General features: G+C 37.4%; 3 protein-coding genes across 6 annotated transcripts; 2 read left to right on the top strand and 1 right to left on the bottom strand.

The window, feature by feature from the left end:
- Positions 1-498: 498 nt before the first annotated feature.
- On the top strand, positions 499-6,647 carry LOC127498597 (uncharacterized). Of its 2 annotated transcripts, XM_051868138.1 has the most exons (7): positions 499-586; positions 1,789-1,901; positions 2,743-2,771; positions 2,904-2,967; positions 5,299-5,433; positions 5,537-5,631; positions 5,879-6,647. In XM_051868138.1, exons 2-7 carry the CDS (start codon positions 1,796-1,798, stop codon positions 6,200-6,202), a joined length of 753 nt encoding a protein of 250 aa, XP_051724098.1. In that variant the 5' UTR covers positions 499-586; positions 1,789-1,795; the 3' UTR covers positions 6,203-6,647. The 2 variants fall into 2 exon arrangements, with proteins under 2 accessions (XP_051724098.1, XP_051724089.1); XM_051868129.1 differs by lacking the exons at positions 499-586; positions 1,789-1,901 and having other exon boundaries at positions 2,328-2,771.
- A 1,131-nt stretch (positions 6,648-7,778) lies between these two features.
- On the bottom strand, positions 7,779-12,777 carry sf3a2 (splicing factor 3a, subunit 2). 3 transcript variants are annotated; one of them, XM_051865737.1, is made up of 8 exons: positions 12,622-12,777; positions 11,149-11,372; positions 11,014-11,060; positions 10,825-10,934; positions 9,884-9,933; positions 9,551-9,691; positions 8,719-8,787; positions 7,779-8,309 (listed from the first exon to the last, which is right to left on the bottom strand). In XM_051865737.1, the coding sequence occupies exons 2-8, from the start codon at positions 11,344-11,346 to the stop codon at positions 8,013-8,015; spliced, it is 912 nt and encodes a 303-aa protein (XP_051721697.1). In that variant the 5' UTR covers positions 11,347-11,372; positions 12,622-12,777; the 3' UTR covers positions 7,779-8,012. The 3 variants fall into 3 exon arrangements, with proteins under 3 accessions (XP_051721697.1, XP_051721706.1, XP_051721716.1); XM_051865746.1 differs by having other exon boundaries at positions 11,149-11,369; positions 12,622-12,738; XM_051865756.1 differs by lacking the exon at positions 12,622-12,777 and adding an exon at positions 12,257-12,598.
- Positions 12,778-12,962: 185 nt separating this feature from the next.
- plekhj1 (pleckstrin homology domain containing, family J member 1) lies at positions 12,963-19,333 on the top strand. The gene is made up of 6 exons (XM_051865767.1): positions 12,963-13,274; positions 15,622-15,689; positions 15,773-15,839; positions 16,443-16,533; positions 16,608-16,671; positions 18,039-19,333. Exons 1-6 carry the CDS (start codon positions 13,181-13,183, stop codon positions 18,120-18,122), a joined length of 468 nt encoding a protein of 155 aa, XP_051721727.1. The 5' UTR covers positions 12,963-13,180; the 3' UTR covers positions 18,123-19,333.
- Positions 19,334-19,501: the final 168 nt, after the last annotated feature.

Here is a 19,501-nt window from a genome sequence, read left to right on the forward strand (position 1 = left end):
CACTCTACTACAACAACTCTTCCTCTTCTCTAAAGCAGCCCAACATGGCCCCGCCCCCTTTGTTGCGTGTTCTCGGGGGCGGGGTTTATGTAAATTCTAGGGTTTGTGATGTCACCAACCTGGGAAGAAGCTCGTTGTAGTCCCTACCAGCCGTTTGTTGTTTTTTGTTTTATTTTCAGTTATTTAGTATCGAAAATGTTTTGTATGGTTTTCATTTCAGTGTTAGTTTTCTATTATAACCCTGCAGCAGCTGAAGTTTTTAAGCTCAGTTACACTTATATTTGTTTTCTACAGTGTTTCGTCACCTGTGATGCATGTTTCAGATGCTGCTGTAATGCACAGACTCCTGACAGGCAGCCTTCACCTCCTACATAAACCACATTTCATCCCAGGGAATTATCAGTGTCCTGTAATGGCACGCTTTTGTTTTTTTCATTCTGCTGCACCTGTGCATGTCTGTCACGTGTGTGTGTGTGTGTGTGTGTGTGTGTGTGTGTGTGTGTGTGTGTGTGTGCATGGATCAGCGCTCTCACACCGCCGTCCTCTCTGACTGTCCTCCTCGGGTCTCCTGCTCACCTCCACGCAGGTAAGCCGCGCTGTTACAGAGGTCAAAGGTGACGTCCAGCAGCACGACGAGGCATTTGTGTGCTTTCTGAACGGAAACTGGAGTTATTTTAGGACTGATGTTGATAATAATGATTAGAAAGACACTTTCTGAACTGAACTGATCTGAATAATGTCTTTTCAGAGCTGCTTTTACAGCAGAATTGAATTCTGTTTGCATCATTGATCATTATTTTCCTGTTTAATACTTGCTTTGACTCAATCTGTACTGTATAAAGAGCTATAGAAATAAAGCTGATCTGACACTTTACAGTACGGTTGTTAACAAGAACTAACAATGAAAAATACTTCTAAAGCATTTAGTTAATGTCTACATTTAGTAATACATCATTAAAATTAAAAAATTGTATTGGTTAATATTATTTAACAGACCAGAGCTAACATGAACTAACAATGTATTTTTATTAACTAATGTTAACAAAGATTAATAATTGTTCATTGTTGGTCAATGTTAATGTCCTGATAGGACCTTATTCTAAAGTGTTAACAGATTTACAGTGTTTTTTGACATTTGTCTTTAAATGTATAGCGTTCCTACACCTGTGCTTTTCCAGTTGTCTGCAATCTTTGGATTATTAAAAAATATATTTAATAGGGATATATCAGCTCTCACAAGACTGATTACTTTAATTAAAGTAATATTTTAATATTTAAATATTATAATAAATATTTAAATATTATAATAAATATTTAAATATTACTTAATTTTATAATTAAATATTTAGAGCACAGCCTAATTTAAAAAATAGTTCCAGGCCTGTAAATCACATTATTTTATTTATTTTTTCTATGAAAGTGGAATCCCTGGATATTTTTCCACAATGCATGAGTCTTAAACAAGGAAATACACTGTTGCATTTATGTTTTAAACTCTGCAAGACGATTACATAGAAATGTAATGTATCTTCATTTTGTGTTTTATTGCTCTTTATATAAAGTTGCACATATAAGTATGTCCAACTTCATCCTCATACATACAGTTGACTCACATATAGGGCGACAAATACTGTATAGCAAATCTCAACTGCTTTAAATGGTGTGATTTCACAGGGTCTCTGTATTGAAGCTCTGAAATGATCAGTTTCAACAGTGTCTGTGGATCCAGTAATATTTACCTCATCTGGATATCTTCAGAGTTTCATGTACCTTTTCTCTCTCTATCAGGTGAGCTATGGATGAAAGCTCCTTTGAGACATTTGAGGAAGAGCTTGGTAAACCACTGCAAGACGTTCCTCCAACAAAACCTATCAGACAAGTGCGAACCGGAAGCAGAGCAGGTACAAATGAGCTCAAATATTCTCTCTGAGCAAAGCAGAGAAGTGATGTGGACATATATTTCTGTTTCAAACATGAATATAAAGTCTCAAGAGTCAAGATATCTTCGAAACAAAGCGTTCTTTCTAAATTAAGATCAGGGCATGAACACTATTTGTGGTGTTAAAGTGAACAGTGAGTCTAATAATACGACACAACAGCCTTGACAGACACGAGAAACACGACACCGTCCAACTGCTCTCGCTAAAGCTATAGACTATCATGTGACCTGCTCTTCAAAAAACTATTTTACTGTAAAAGTGCATGTACTTTCTTGATGCATATAGATTTTTACTGTAAATTAAAATAGTAATTCATTCATATATGTTTGTATATATGTTTGAGCATGAAAAAGCTCTGCAAAGTTCCAAAGTCCCTCCAGCGGGAGTTATTCTCAATATCAGTCTTGAGTTTTCTTCCAGGATCGAACACGTCACAATATTCCTCATTTAAATAATTCATACGCAGAATAAAGGGGCGGGGCCGGGTTGAGTTAGTTAGTAGTGTGTTGAAACTGGCGGTTATGTTAAGGGGCGGGACATTTCCCAAACACCAATCACAACACACTGCTCCAGCCGACCAATCAGAGCACATTGTGCTTTTCAGAAGGAGGGGCTTCATAGAGACAGGAACTAAACAGAGTGTTACTGACAGACTGGGAAGAGAGGAGCTGAACAATGGAGAATATGAGGAAAATAATCAACATTCAAGCAGGAAAACATTTTTATTCATTAAAATTACTAAAATGTATTTATTCTACTGTGATATGCTTGTCATGTCATTCTGATCTGTTGTTGTTTATAGAGATGTACGCTCAGAGGAGGGTGCGAGAGGTGAGTCTGATATCACATGACAGCTGGAGATCACGGTGCCACATTCATGGCCTGTTTAAAGCCAAACCATTTGAACATGACCTCTAACACAGACATTTACAGCTCCATTAATAAACCTTCTGTGTCCTACAGGAAGCTCCAATCATCCAGCAAGTCCCAAAGATGATTCCACGGGAACATCCGGTCTCCAGCGCCAGTATGTCGACCCGGATCACCTGCAAAACAAATATAACGCAAAGTTTATCAATGCAAACATTTTGTGAGCGAATGAAAAATTACTCGGGGGATGAAATAGTTTTGCAAGAAAAAGCATTAAAAGTTTATCAGGGGAATGCAAATATTTTGTGAGAGAATGCAAAGTTTCTTGGGGGACAGAATAGTTTTGCAAGGAATTAAAATAAAATGCAGATTTTATCAGGGGAATGCAAATAATTTGTGAGTAAATCTAAGTTTCTTGGGAGAAGGAATAGTTTTGCGAGAAAAAGCATTGAAATATAACAAAGTTTATCGGGAACGCAAATATTTTGCGAGAAAAAGCATTGAATTATAGCACAAAGTTTATCAGGGGAACGTAAATATTTTGCGAGCGAATGCAAAGTTTCTCGGGGGACGGAATAATTTTGCGAGAAATTAAAATAAAATGCAGATTTTATCAGGGGAATGCAAATAATTTGTGAGTAAATCTAAGTTTCTTGGGAGAAGGAATAGTTTTGCGAGAAAAAGCATTGAATTATAGCACAAAGTTTATCAGGGGAGCGTAAATATTTTGCAAGCGAACGCAAATTTTCTCGGGGGACGGAATAGTTTTGCGAGAAATTAAAATAAAACGCAGATTTTATCAGGGGAACGCAAATATTTTGTGAGCGAATGCAAAGTTTCTCGGGGGATGGAATAGTTTTGCGAGAAAAAGCATTGAATTATAGCACAAAGTTTATCAGGGGAACGTAAATATTTTGCAAGCAAACGCAAAGTTTCTCGGGGGATGGAATAGTTTTGCGAGAAATTAAAATAAAACGCAGATTTTATCAGGGGAACGTAAATAATTTGTGAGCGAATGCAAAGTTCCTCGGGGGACGGAATAGTTTTGCGAGAAAAACATTGAAATATAACAAAGCTTATTGGGAACGCAAATATTTTGCGAGAAAAAGCATTGAAATTTAACTCAAAGTTTATCAGGGGAACGTAAATATTTTGCGAGCGAATGCAAAGTTTCTCGGGGGACGGAATAGTTTTGCAAGGAATTAAAATAAAATGCAGATTTTATCAGGGGAATGCAAATAATTTGTGAGTAAATCTAAGTTTCTTGGGAGAAGGAATAGTTTTGCGAGAAAAAGCATTGAAATATAACAAAGTTTATCGGGAACGCAAATATTTTGCGAGAAAAAGCATTGAATTATAGCACAAAGTTTATCAGGGGAACGTAAATATTTTGCGAGCGAATGCAAAGTTTCTCGGGGGACGGAATAATTTTGCGAGAAATTAAAATAAAATGCAGATTTTATCAGGGGAATGCAAATAATTTGTGAGTAAATCTAAGTTTCTTGGGAGAAGGAATAGTTTTGCGATTAAAAGCATTGAATTATAGCACAAAGTTTATCAGGGGAGCGTAAATATTTTGCAAGCGAACACAAATTTTCTCGGGGGACGGAATAGTTTTGCGAGAAATTAAAATAAAACGCAGATTTTATCAGGGGAACGCAAATATTTTGTGAGCGAACGCAAATATTTTGTGAGCGAATGCAAAGTTTCTCGGGGGATGGAATAGTTTTGCGAGAAAAAGCATTGAATTATAGCACAAAGTTTATCAGGGGAACGTAAATATTTTGCAAGCAAACGCAAAGTTTCTCGGGGGATGGAATAGTTTTGCGAGAAATTAAAATAAAATGCAGATTTTATCAGGGGAACGTAAATAATTTGTGAGCGAATGCAAAGTTCCTCGGGGGACGGAATAGTTTTGCGAGAAAAACATTGAAATATAACAAAGCTTATTGGGAACGCAAATATTTTGCGAGAAAAAGCATTGAAATTTAACTCAAAGTTTATCAGGGGAACGTAAATATTTTGCGAGCGAATGCAAAGTTTCTCGGGGGACGGAATAGTTTTGCGAGAAATTAAAATAAAACGCAGATTTTATCAGGGGAACGCAAATATTTTGTGAGCGAATGCAAAGTTTCTCAGGGGACGGAATAGTTTTGCGAGAAAAAGCATTGAATTATAGCACAAAGTTTATCAGGGGAGCGTAAATATTTTGCAAGCGAATGCAAATTTTCTCGGGGGACGGAATAGTTTTGCTAGAAAAACATTGAAATATAACAAAGTTTATCGGGAACGCAAATATTTTGCAAGAGAACGTAAACATTTTTGCGAGGGAAAGCAAAAGCATTGAAATAAAATTTGTCCTTCCATCTCATATTTATTTCCATCCCCATGTCCTCTTAGGAGCTCCGTAATATTAGCATGTTACTAGCTCATATAAACTTTAATTATGTGTTTGATCATGCATCTATTGTTCTGTCCGTCTGTCTAGCGTCGTTACGTAAAGCTCTGTCCATCCAGAATCTGACCCAGATCGAGACGCCGTGGGAGGGTGTGACGCTGAACAGGTGTCTGATCGTCGCCATAACCATCCTGCTGCTGAGCTCCGGATTACAAAGAATACACGGCAAGTGTCATCTACATGTCCAAATAATCTCATCTGGGGCTCAAATAACTTCTGAAAACAGCAAATCTAGATGATGATCGACAGATGTTTTCTCCTCACGCAGAGGCCGTCAGGGGCCGTAAGGATGTGAGTGAAGAGATCACAGCACTGCATGAGAGACACGCTCTGGTTAAAAGAGGGAAAATAACAATACATGAGGTGAGAACAATAACAAACACAAGGCCTGTAAAGGTAAAGATTAAAAAATAAACTCTTTAATTCACATCTGTGTATTTGTTTGGTGAGCTAGAGAGTAATAATCCGGTTAATATACAGTTAGTTGATCTATAATGATTATCCATTAAATAATTATAATAGAAATACTGTACAGATTCACTGCAGAGGTCACAGAACAATATCTCTATGTATAAATGGTAATCATTCACCTCTGAATTGATACTCATAGCCGGACACTTCCTTATGGGACATGTTGTTCTGGTGGATGGATGATGATGATGAAGGCTCTGGCAAGAGGAGGGTTTCCAGGGGCCTCAGACACCGGCCCCTTCCGAACCCCAGGCTCCTGAAGAAGAGAGAGACGAAATTCCCTGAGCGCCGAGGAAGAGGAAAACGACAAGTGGACGAGATTAAAGAGAGACTGACAAGACAGAAAGAAAAAGAGATGAAAGTCAAGAAGAAGGTAGAGGAAGAAAAGGAGGAGGACATAGAGAAGGTGAAGAAACTAAAGAAACCAGCGAAAGAGAGCAAGCAAAAACCTGTGAAAGAGTGAAAGTAGGGATGTAAAGATGCCAGTAAGGAAACGAGGATGTGTCTGTGCTTCACTGTCATGAAAATGTCGATCTTAATGCTGCTTTTCTTTAGAAAAACATTTTTTTTGATTATAGGGTGAGATTCACTTTCAAATCCACACATTATGACCTGGACTGATGATAAACTGTATAATTTGGTGCTTTCTGTTTTTGCTTTGTAAAATATTGATGGTCCAACCAACCATTAACCCTTTCAGCACCTTTGAAATGTCTGCTAGCAAAACTCACCCAGATCATCTTCTGCTAGAGGATATTAAGTTTCAGATAGCACTGAAATAATTTATTAATTTGTTGTGAGATAAATAAGTTAAAGTAACAAGAATTAATACCTACTTAAAGTACATGAGCTTATTTTGGATGTTTAAGTCTGTATTGTGCAAAAGTAAAGCTTTTTTCAAATGTAAACAGTGTTTTTCTCTTGAGCTCTTTATAAAAGTTGCCTTTTTATATGTTCTCCTGACAATATTGTTGCTGGTGTTTGTCAATCATTACTAGTACTAGTGAGCTGTTACTTTACTAGGCCATCAAAGTGATTTCTACTTGCAGGAAGCCAAAACGAGCACCAAAATCCCATGAGCTTCAAACACCAAAGAGAATGTATGGAAGGCCGAAAGGGCCAAAAACACATGAATTTTAACACGTCAACAACACGTAAAATGTGCATATTTCACGCGTATTTAACACGTAAAATACGTGTTAAATACGCGTTGTTTGCGCTTAAAAAATAAAATATGCGTTAAATACACACGAAATTCGCGCATTTTACGTGTTATTGACGTGATAAATTCAAGTGCTTTTGGCCCTTTTGGCCTTCCATAAGAATGACACCATGTGTCATTTAACAAGACGTGATGCAATAAGATTTGAAACAAATCTTATCGCATTTGATTGAAACAATCAATCAATGAGTTGACAGTTTGAACGTTCTTGTTTTATTTATTTTGAAGATCTGAGGTGAATTGTCAATTGTTGCTTTCAGTACGACTATAAAAGACACACAAAATGGTATTCAAACTCACATTAGGCCCCTTCAACATTAAAGAAGCACATAAACTATACCCAAGATTATCATTATCATACTTTTTTGTTGTTCCAGCCGCGACGTCGCAGAAAAATGGAAACCGTTTCTAAAATAGAATCATCGCCTGTTTGCGGCTAGTTAGGACAAAAACTCTGATTAACGTGGAAAAGATAACTTTTATCGTGTCGCGAATTGAGAATTCTTGTATTTTTATGGAATGTTGCAGTGTTTATTCTAAATGACTGATCATGCACATCATGATTGTGTTAAATTCATGTTCCTGGTAATCTTGAATCAGAATATCTTCTTCTCCCTCTTGCAGCATCTCTTCTCTGATGACGAGGGCGGGGCAACCTGTCACTCACATGAGATCCACCAATAGCAAACCACAACCATCCAATCAATTCCCCACAGACAAAATCAAGCCCCGCCCACCCTACATTTGTTCTTGTTTGAGAAGCAGTTTCATTTAGATATACGTCACAAAAGGGAAGAAAAGACTAGCACAAGTTCCATTTCATGTCAACTTTTAAGATGTTTTAATAATAAAAAAAGCATAAAAATAACATTTGGACATTGTCCCTCATTGGACATGAGCAGTGAGATCCTCTTCACTGAAGTCTCAATCGGTATAAATTCACAAAACTACATATTTTGAGGGTTAAGCACATGAAATTGAAGAAACGCTGGTGTACAAACGTGTCCATGTGCGTCTACAGAAATACAACTGAAATCATTTACAGAGACGATCATGGATGTCCAGCATTAGGTGGCATCCCGTCGGAGGGGAGCGGCGGCCTCAGGTGAGGGGGCAGGGAACCTGGAGGGGGCATTTGTGGGGGCATGTGATGTGGGACAGGGGCTCCGGGGGGCAGAGGGGGCATTCCTGGGATTCCTCCAGGCGGTGGCGGCGGCATGGAGTCACCGAGTGGACGTGGGCCGAGTCCAGTGATCAGCGAAGGTGGACGCTTCACGCCGACCGGCGCTCCCTGTCCCGGTGGAGGAGGCATAGCTTTCTCCATCTTAAAGTGAAACTGCAGGAAAAACTGAAAGAGAAGGCGAGATTGTGTATTCAGCACATAGTGATGGTTGGTTGGTGTTTTAACGGCATGCCAGCTTCTGACAGCAAACACTTTAAAAGAAATGTAAAAAAAAAAAAAAAAAGACATAAAACAGTCTAAATAAGGTTTTTAAAGAGGACCTATTCTGCTTTTTTCCATGTTTATCTTTCTTTAGTGTGTAATGTTGCTGTTTGAACATGAAAAAGATCTGCAAAGCTCCAAAGTCCCTCCAGCAGGAGTTATTCTCTCTGCGTGTTTCTGAACTCCCTGAAACGCCTCCATTGTAGTCTCTTAAGTTCTGCTAGACTGGAACATAGCGATGGATCTTCATTTGATACTTGTGTCAGCACACAGAAAACTACCAATTTTTATTTATTTTTTTATCCATTCTCACCTGTTTTGTTTCCCTGTTCCAGTGTGTCCAAAAACGGGTCTCGGCTTTATCGATCTCTCGACTGGGAACCTGACAATATGACAGGAGCAATAACACATCAAAAACTCACATTTTAAATTGTATTTTTAAAACAAGCCCACCTGAATTCATCTTTAAATGTCATTGCGAGTCTATTGATGCCTGATGAAGGCTGCTAACATTGCTAATAAAATATTTTTGATACGTTTTTGCAAGTATTGATAGTGTGCGGGATTCTCTTCTTTTTTTTTTTTTTTTTAGATAATATATATTTAAAATTTTAAAATTGTCATTTTAAAATGTTATTCTAGAATGAGTTATTTTTATATAAAAGATTACTTTATATAAGTAACAAGTAAGTAACGCATTACTTTAAATTTACAACAGAGCATCAGAGGTACTTTTTCAAATAAGTAACGCAAGTTCCTGTTTTCTTTATTGACCTCTATTGTACAGGTGTGAAATTATATTTCCTTCAGTCTGAGGCTTATTCATTTCACTTTTAGTGTAAAATGGCCTTTACATTTGCCAAAAATAGAACTTTTTTTTTTTGTTATTAAACAACAAACACGCAAGCCAGCCCAGTCCAGGTGAGAAAAAGTAACACAAAATTAACATAACACATTACGTTCCATAAAAAGTAACTAAGTAGCGCAAATAGTTACTTTTTTTAGGAAGTAACGCATACTTTTAAAAGTGACTTTCCCCAACACTGACAACAAATCTGATGCACTTTTATTGGGTCATTAAGTTTGATTAAACTATTTACACAGTCCCTACTAGTTCCACAAGACAGATGTTTAATTCGACAGACCTTGAATGCGATGGTTTCATACGGCTCAGCAGCGAACAGCAGATACTGCCAGCGACGGTCTGGAGGCTCGATTCTCTGCTCATATGCTGACATGAAGCGATGCCTCGGACCGATGCCTTCCGCTATCTCTGGGTAATCAATCTGAAGAACAAGGTATGTTGTCAAAGGTTTGCAGATCAAAATTACAAGAGCAAAACATTTACTTTGTAGATGGCTCTTGAATTTCAGAGCATTAACCCTGAACAGACCAAAACATCCAGTTTCATGTAACCTTTTTTTTTTAAAAAATTCAGACTAGTCTAAGCAGTTTATGCAACCAGCCACTGGACTTACCTGGAAAAGCAGACTCTGCTGTCCGACCTCTGGATCCCTTTGTTTGGTTACTATGGTAAAATAAAAAAAATAGGCACACTTGTTAATCAATGAAATTAAGATCTGTACTGGGTTCTTACAGATTTTGAACAATGAATTTCCATGACTGTCCAGTCGTTTGTGATCATTTTATAGATGTTGCTTCCTTAGAACTTAACATTTAAAGTAGAGATGCACTGATACTAAATTTCTCTGCCGATTATTCAGAATGATCTCTGCAGATGCCGATAACCGATTATTCAGAATGATATCTGCATATCTGCAGATGCGATAACCGATTATTCAAAATGTTATCTGCCGATGCCAATATCGATTATTCAGAATGATATCTGCCAATAACCGATTATTCAGAATGATATCTGTTTTTAAACAATCGACTAATGATGACAGATAGTGAAAATAATTGCTTTTATTGGCCGATACCGATTACTGGCCGATACATTAATGCAACTCTAATTTAAACAATTATAATATTTAATGTACAACTGTATCTAATAAGAAAACAACAGGAAAATAACAAGTGAAGTATTTCATTTCAATGTTTTCAACCAAACTGCTTTATATTCATGTCACGCAACGTTGTAAACATGAACTCACGCCAAAAATGCATATGTACACTTGAAATGGATGCTATTAAAGTATTTACATGCCTGTTTTAAAAATCAGCATATGTCACATATTTTACTACAATTATGGTTGCTACATTTATGAGCTTAATCGCATCAATTTGATCGAAGTCTCTTGTTTACATGAAGTAAAGTTTAATCGTAATATTACATGAGAGTGCTTATAAAAACAGTCAATGGGAAACGTGTCTATAAATCAAACAAATGGGATTCGCTCAACTAAACTGAATCAATCCTTTTTGTTCTGCTTATGAATGAGGCTCAAAGATGTCCTACCTTTATAACCTGGTCTGCCGATCTTTACGAACTTCTTCACTTCAACCTTGACCTTCTCTGGAGCAGGTTGTGCCGGGGCGTCCTTTGCCTCTTTTGCGGCTCGTCTCGCTCTGAAACAGAAAAGCACAGGTTACTCAATAAGTTCCCGCTCAACATCCTGATAATCATGTGTGTAAATGCTGCACTTACAGGTTAGACTGGTGCTTTTTGCCTTGTGTGTGAGCGAGATAACTTCCCTAGAAGACAAAAATCACAAACACAATTCACATTTAAGGGTGAAAAAAACGCATTCATGTTCATAAAGTGCATTAATGTTACGCATACCTCATTATTGTGAAGTGTGAGACACAGTTTACACTCATAAGACCCCAAGTGGTTTTTCATAAAGTATGGATCTTTATTGATGTCTATCGTCTCAAGTGCGAGCTGCCGCAGTCGCTCACGCCGGTCTCGGTTGCTCTCGGACGACGAGGCGACGCCACCGCTGCCCGTTTTCCCTCCAGCTCTGTGCTGGAAATCCATGATGGCGGATCCTCACACTGCTGCTGCTGAAACCAGCAAAGAGAGAAACAGACTTAAAGGGGACATATGATGGAAGAACTCAAAACTTCATGCACAGTCCACTCAGTCACTGAGTCGGAAATCGAATACTTCTCTACAAGGTAGTATGCGAAAAACAGTATGTGGCAAAAGTAGCATGTCCGAGTACATGGGCTGCATCTGAAATTGAATACTTCCCTACTAAATAGTATGTGAAAAACAGTATGTGGCAAAAGTAGTATGTCCGAATACATTGGCTGCATCCGAAATCGAATACTTCTCTAGTATATAGTATGCAAAAACAGTTTATGACAAAAGTAGTACGTCCAAATACATTGGCTGCATCCGAAATCGAATACTTCTCTAGTATATAGTATGCAAAAAACAGTATGTGACAAAAGTAGTATGCCCGAATACATGGGCTGCATTCTAAATCGAATAATTCCTGACTATATAGTATGCAAAAAACAGTATGTGACAAAAGTAGTATGTCTGAATACACGGGCTACATCGAAATCGTATACTTCTCTAGTATATAGTATGCAAAACACAGTATGTGACAAAAGTAGCAGGTTCGAATACATGGGCTGTATCCGAAATCGAATACTTGCCTACTACAAAGTGATATTGACTAGGTCACGTGACAGTAACACAACATGGCGGATGTAGTACGTCCGAATTTTATTCATACTACCCACACTCATACTATATAGAACGTACTTTTTAAAGGTCGAGAAGTAAATTCATATTCAAATGTAGTACCTACTCAGTAGGCGATTTCGGACGCAGCGACAATTCACTGAAATGGGGGTACAAACAATCTTCATAGATGATGGTAGCCAATAATAACAGAGAACAGTTTTATGATTACTTTACATTACTTAGTACTTACATACAGTCTGAGAGTTACAGCTTGTTAAATAGTAAAGATCTGAGAGAGAGTGGTAAATAGAGCAAGAAACCTTGACTAACATAACAGAATAAAATACAAAATGCAAAAGTGTACAATACGATCCCATTTAAGGTTAAGTGTAAGGTTAAACTTATCAGTTAAAATAGAATATAACGAAGCATGCATAAATATAATGACAAATAACACAATAGTGTCTAACAGAGCTGAATCAACTTCAAAGCTGCACTTTCAATAAACAATAAAGCTTATTAAAAGACCGAGTTCAGTTTGGTGTTATCGGTTATCTTTTAAAAGTGAAAATAAGTATAATTTTTTATCGAAAACCATCTTGAAAACATTTTTACCTAACGTCCAGATCACGCTTGCCGCCGTCGCAGTTGTAATGCGCATGCGCGACGAGTGATGCACTTCCTGTTCCTGTTATTTTGACATGCAAAACTTTATTGAAACAAGTAGCAATGTAGTGATACATTATATGTCTGTTTTCCTTAGAAAAGCACTGTGTGTTTTACTAAAAGTGAGCGACAAGGCGTATTTAAAACAGTAGAATCAAAATTAAAAGGCTAAACATTTCTTCGTGGGTGTTATTATTATCATTTTAAAGACATTTAAAAACGTGCCCCTCATATATTTGTGTGCAGACAGTTTTTAAGTGGTAAATCAGCGCCCTCTGTCGGCTGCATGTGTTCAGTTCCTCCAGCTTGTTTGGGTGTGTGTGTGTGTTTAGTATCAGACACGTTTGATGCAGCAGAAACAGAAGAGCTACTGAACACAGCAGCAGTATGACTGACAGCCCGGATGAGGAGTATCTGATCTGACTCTGATGTTATCAGGGATGAAAACGGCTGTTTAAAATCCTAAAATGCTATTCGATGAGACGAAACTGCTGTCAAAGAGCTAAAAATGCGATTTAACGAGAAGGAGCTGGTGTTCCTGAGCCGCCAGCCGTCAGAGAGAGCGGCCGAGCTGGGCATGAGAGGCCCGAAGAAAGGAGACGGTAAGAGCCGATCATTTAATCTGCGTACACTCACAATTATATGATGGAGTTTCTGTAAACCATCGTGTCTAGGTCGCAAGACGCGAGAAAACTAGATATAATCAACGAGAGAACTAGAAGACTGTCCCATTACGATCGATGTTGTGATTCGGAATAGCATAGTAGCGTACTACTCGTACTATTTCTGTCTTGTAAAGATGTGACAGAAATAATAAAAGTAGTATGCTATTCCGTTAAGTCACTAGTGTTCGTGCTCCAACTGCGAGTCACATGACCTTCACTACGCGCACTCTGATAGGTGGTTGTTGTATTTGCATAAAGTTGATCGCCTCATCGCCAAGGATCGCTTCCATGTTTGGGGACGTTTCCGCGATACCGTTTTCAACTAAAAACGGAAAACGTTTTATGCCTTTTGGCCGTTCATTTACACGACAGCGGCGTTTTGGTTGCCTGAAACGCAAGTTTTGGAAAACGATACCGTTATCATCTCTGTGTAAACTACAAAAACACGAATGTCGTCATGTTAATGCGTATTACTTTTTTCAGTTTATAAGAGCGTAGCCTAACATGAATAATACAGCGTTTTTAATCGTTTTCACGTTGACAAATGTTGTCATATGTTCGCGAAAAACGCAAAGGAAAAACTTTTCTGATTTTAGCACATTGTTGTCGTGTCAACGTACCCTTAGAAAAGAAATTTTTAATCAGTGAAGTTATGTCAAGTTGTAAGAATGCAACAAAACTCATAAGTTGTGTCCCAAATGATACACTCAACCGTGTAGTGTATGAATTTTATAAAGTTATTTTGTCATTCAACGTAAGAGTCTGATAGCCCCTCCCCCTCCGTTACATAATTAAAGTTGCGACAGTTGAGTCCGAAATCGCATACTTCCCTACTATACAGTTTGCGAAAAACAGTACGACAAAAGAGTAGTATGTCTGAATACATTCAATGGACACTTTACTATCCCATGAGGCCACGGGAGAGGATTTATGAATGCCAGAGAAGCGACATAACTAACGCTGTCATGTGACAGTAACAACATGGCGGATGAAGTACGAATTTATTCATACTATTTAGAACATACTTTTTTAACAGTCGTGAAGAAAATTCAAACCTACTCAGTATGCGATTTCGGACACACCGAATGAAGTGTTTCACACTTTGTTTTTTTTTTTCTTATTTCTTGTCATCCGGGTATTTAAAGTGCACATTTTCATTTTGGAATTTTTAGAACGTTCCGAACACACTACTCGACTCGCATTATTTATACTACAAAATGCTATAGAATAGTGCGTAAGTACGAGGATTGGGACGCACCAATAATAATTTCTACGCAATACGATATAGTCGTATTGAGAATAGGGAGGTCCACGACACGACTATAACGAGGGGCCGATATCATTGGAATCTTGATTTTTTTTTTTTTTTTTTGTTAAAGCTGATGAACGATAAAAACTTTGACAGCCAATCAGAGTCCACCTGACTTTAAAGAGTCAAGCATTTAAAGCGACAGAAAATACAAAAAGTGATCGTCTGTTTGTGTGGGTGCTAATATAGTTTACATTATATTTATAGTTATCGTTCTTAATCTGACAGGAATTTAATTGTTAGTAGGTGTTCCAACTGCATCAGTTGGCGAGTCACATGACCTCCACTACGCAAACTTCAATTGGCGGTTGCCGAATTTGCATAAAGTTTTGAATTTGTCATCTTAAAATTGCCAACATTTAAAATTAAATTTATAACGAAGCTGTCACGATGCAACATCACTATAATACTGGCAAGATGATCGACGAAACTGACAGGTTACGCAAGAACTGGAACTTTCTCGTAATATTCCACGAAGTTGTCAGAATGCAACGAAATTACAAAACTCGTAATCATCTAAACTGCTGCGATGTGACAAGACTAGACCACCCTGTTATAAATAATGATGGCGTTTCTATGCAATGCAATAAAATCTGACAAGAATTGAATTGCTGTTGGTCATTAGTAGGTTCAAAAGCATCAGGAGGTGTGCTCCCATTGGCTGTTGCCGTATTTGCATTGTCAAATCAGCGATCATGTCGTCTCAAATCACCATCATTCGCAATAAATGTTACAATCACTAAAAATAAGCTTTATTTAATATAGTGCCTCTGATTCTGAAAAATGAAGTTTCTCAAAGCGCTTTACATAGTAAATAATAATAATAAAAATACAAAAACCAACAGAGAATAAAAATGTGCACTAAAAAGCCAATCTAAATTAGTTTTATTTAAGATTTTGACTGTGCCTCACTAGACTGCTCTTGTTTTGGTTGAGACGAGGTTTGACTTAATTCTCCTCTGTTTCCCACCACAGTTGTGAAGAAGCGGCTAGTGAAACTGGTCGTTAATTTCCTGTTCTACTTTCGGACCGATGAGGACGAGGTGAGTGCGGTATGAGCGTCTGATCTCAATCTCAACACCATTGCGGTCACATTCATTTCATTTTGGTTTGCTTGTGTTTTCAGCCCATCGGCGCTCTGCTGCTGGAGCAGTGTCGCGTGGAGAGAGAAGACAAGCATGTTTTCTCTATCGGTAAGAGCAGCTGCAGTCACAGAGTCACACATCAGTGCATTTGTGGTTTTAATGTTCTCAGTATCTCTTCCTTGTTTGACTCTTTAAAGAGGGTCTATTGTTACCAAGTCTTGATGTTGTTTTTGGGCTCTACTAGAACAGGTTGATTATTTTCCTCATATTCTCCATTGTTCAGCTCCTCTCTTCCCAGTCTGTCAGTAACGCTCTGTTTAGTTCCTGTCTCTATGAAGCCCCTCCTTCTGAAAAGCACGATGTGCTCTGATTAGTCGGCTGGAGCAGTGTGTTGTGATTGGTGTTTAGGAAATGTCCCGCCCCTTAACGTAACCGCCAGTTTCAACACACTGCTAACTAACTAAACCAGGCCCCGCCCCTTTATTCTGCGTATGAATTATTTAAATGAGGAATATTGTGAAGAAAACTCAAAATGGAGGCGTTTCAGGGAGTTCAGAAACACTGATATAGAGGATAACTCCCACTGGAGGGACTTATTTGCTTTGTCATACTCAAACAGCAACATTAAAGAAAGTTAAACATGGAAAAAACCATAATAGGTCCTCTTAAATAAATGTGACCTCACTCTCTGTGTTTCCTGTTGTTTTCCAGTGTTCCTGGACGAGGCTGAGAGGAAGTATTTGTTTGAATGCGATTCTCAGGAACAGTGTGTTGAGTGGATCGACGCCATCATTAAAGCCAGGTGTGTGACGCTGACATTACCCATCATCCTGTACATTTCCTGATTTATAACCGTAATGTGCTTCTGTCTCACAGTTATGAATTCATGCGCAAGAACCTAATCCACTACCGCACAGAAATCCATCGATTGACTGGAAAGGTGAGGGAATCAATGTTAATTAATGCAACCAATACCTCCTAGAATGGTTACAATTAGAGTTGTCAGAAGTACGGACTTCGGTACCAATAGGTACTGAAATGTAAAAAATGTGACGCTTTGAGCGCTGTTGAGTGGATTCGTAAACACCTCTGATTGGCCATTGTGTTGACGCGCTCATCAGATGTGTCTGTGATTGGCTACAATAATCGAAGCACGGCAGCGTTTGAAAGCAGTGTTTGAATTTGAAAGCGGGAGCGTTTGAAAGCAGGCGTTTGTCAGTAGACCGGTCCGCAATAGATGCCTGCTTTCCAAACGCTCCCGTGTGCATCTGTGTAAGCGCTCATTGATGTCTATTTACAACGTTTTTGAAGCGTTGATCATTGTAGCCAATCACAGACATATCTGATGAGCCGTAAACACAATGGCCAATCAGAGGTGTTTGCGAATCCACTCAACAGCGCTCAAAGCATCACAGTTTTAAAGTTTCAGTACAGACTAGGTACCGAAGTCTGTACTTTTGACAACTCTAGTTACAATCATATACCACAGAGCTGCACGATTCTGGATAAATTTAGAATGTTTTTTTGTTTAAAATAAAGATTCTCCCACGATTCTGAATAGACAACTAAACAAAATAACATGTAATTTACTAGAGGTTCTGACAAAATATTAATTGCTGCAGTCTATTTAAAAAATATTTGATTAATTTGAATGAATTATTTAAAAAATGGTTTGAATGAATGATTCAATGACTCACTCATAAAGAGTGAATCATTGAATCAGTACTTCACTTGTTTCATTACTGGATGAATCAGTATTTTTGAATGAATCTCTTGAATGAATGATTCAAAGACTTGCTCATAAATACTTCACTTGTTTCTTTACTGGATGAATCACCGTTTTTGAACAAATCTCTTGAATGAGTGATTCAATGACTCACTCATTAAGACTTCACTTGTTTCATTACTGGATGAATCAGCGTTTTTGAACAAATCTCTTGAATGAATGATTCAATGACTCACTCATTAAGACTTCACTTGTTTCATTACTGGATGAATCAGCGTTTTTGAACAAATCTCTTGAATGAATGATTCAATGACTCATAAATTCTTCATTTGTTTCATTACTGGATGAATCAGCATTTTTGAACAAATCTCTTGAATGAGTGATTCAATGACTCACTCATAAATACTTCACTTGTTTCATTACTGGATGAATCAGCATTTTTGAACAAATCTCTTGAATGAAAGTTTCAATGATTCAGTCATAAATACTACATTTGTTTCATTGCTGGATGAATCAATCAATGATTCAATGACTCACTCATTATTACTTCACTTGTTTTGATCTAATGTGATCTCCTGCAGGACCCACTAGAGCAGTATGGGATATCAGATGAAACACGCTTTCAGGTCAACAGTCTTCCTCCTCTGCCTTCTCCTCCTACATAAAACATACTCCTTGTTTTTTTACATCATCATCTGGTTTTTCTGCTGTTTGGGGTTTTTGCTTGTTTTCTGTTTTTTCAGGTTTTTCTTCTTCTACAGTCTGCCAGTATCTAACACTGAACATTCTGACCTCTATAATCTTTTTTTATTTTACACATATGTAATATTACTGTAATGAATGTCTGCTGAGTTTGAGCCAATTGCAATTAAAGGTTCTTCCCAAAATCAAGGTCATTGTTAATGAGGACAGACTGAACTGGGTCGTCGTTTTAAAAACTGATTTCAGCACCTTTTGTTTTTATAACTGTGATGTTAAAAAGGCTTGTAGTTTTCATGCATGCACTATATAGCTTCAGCTGAAGTGCACTAAAGAGGATTTGTAGTTTTCCAGTGTTTTATTTTTTTCTTTTCAAAGCACTGATGAAGCTTTCCAGTCAGTATCACCTGAGAGTTTCACTGAAAACATTTCAGCTGCTTTGATTTTTTGCCTATGAATTTGTATAATGGTATGAATTCACCCACAAATCAAAAGAAAAAAATAGAAAATTATATTTTTGTACAAAGAAAATTAAGCCTCTTTTAGGACTATTAAATTGTGACACTATTTTCATGACAATAAGCGCATTTACCCAGAAACCCCCATTACTGAGAAGCATAGAAACAGACACCATGCTGTTTTTACAAGTTCCTCTACAAATGCACTACACAATTCAAAGTCATTCAATAAATGTAATAAATGCAATAAATTGTCAATGCAGATGGCTAAATGTAGGCTTTATTTACTTTATGCAGAATGGGATTTCTTATTTTTCCTTTTGATTTTGTGGTGACATTTGACCTGTAAATTTCACGTGTTCAAACATCATGGCATTCACAAATTTGCTGTTTGTGAAGATAGCAGATTTAATCCATATGAGAGGGTTTTTGTTGAACTGTTGGATTATTCGTCACAGTCTCAAAGGGCATTGAAAAACAAAACATGAACTTGAACTGCTTTCCTTTGGACACCGTTTAATTTTAACCCTTTGTGCCTGTAACATTTGTATAAGTGATGAAACTATTGCAGATCTTAAAAGAGTATGAACACGTCAGCGCATCAGAATGTGAGGTTTATGAGTGTTTTAAGCTTTATTTCCTTTCTATAATTTAGATTTCATAATTTATATGTTCTTCATTTCAATCTTATTTTTTGTTAATAAATCTTTTTTAAAAGATATCAGTGTTTTTGATTTTATGCTGATTTATATCATTCACTTCCTTAAAAAAAAAAACTGCTGATTCAGACAGTATCATCCAATGCAAGGAAATGTTAATATAAATACATTATAATATGAATGAATATCTGCCAGTGGGGTCAGAAAAATCACGTTTTCCCTATGAAT

The sequence above is a fragment of the Ctenopharyngodon idella genome, chromosome 2 (genome assembly GCF_019924925.1).
Source record: "Ctenopharyngodon idella isolate HZGC_01 chromosome 2, HZGC01, whole genome shotgun sequence".
Taxonomy (NCBI): Eukaryota; Metazoa; Chordata; class Actinopteri; order Cypriniformes; family Xenocyprididae; genus Ctenopharyngodon; species Ctenopharyngodon idella.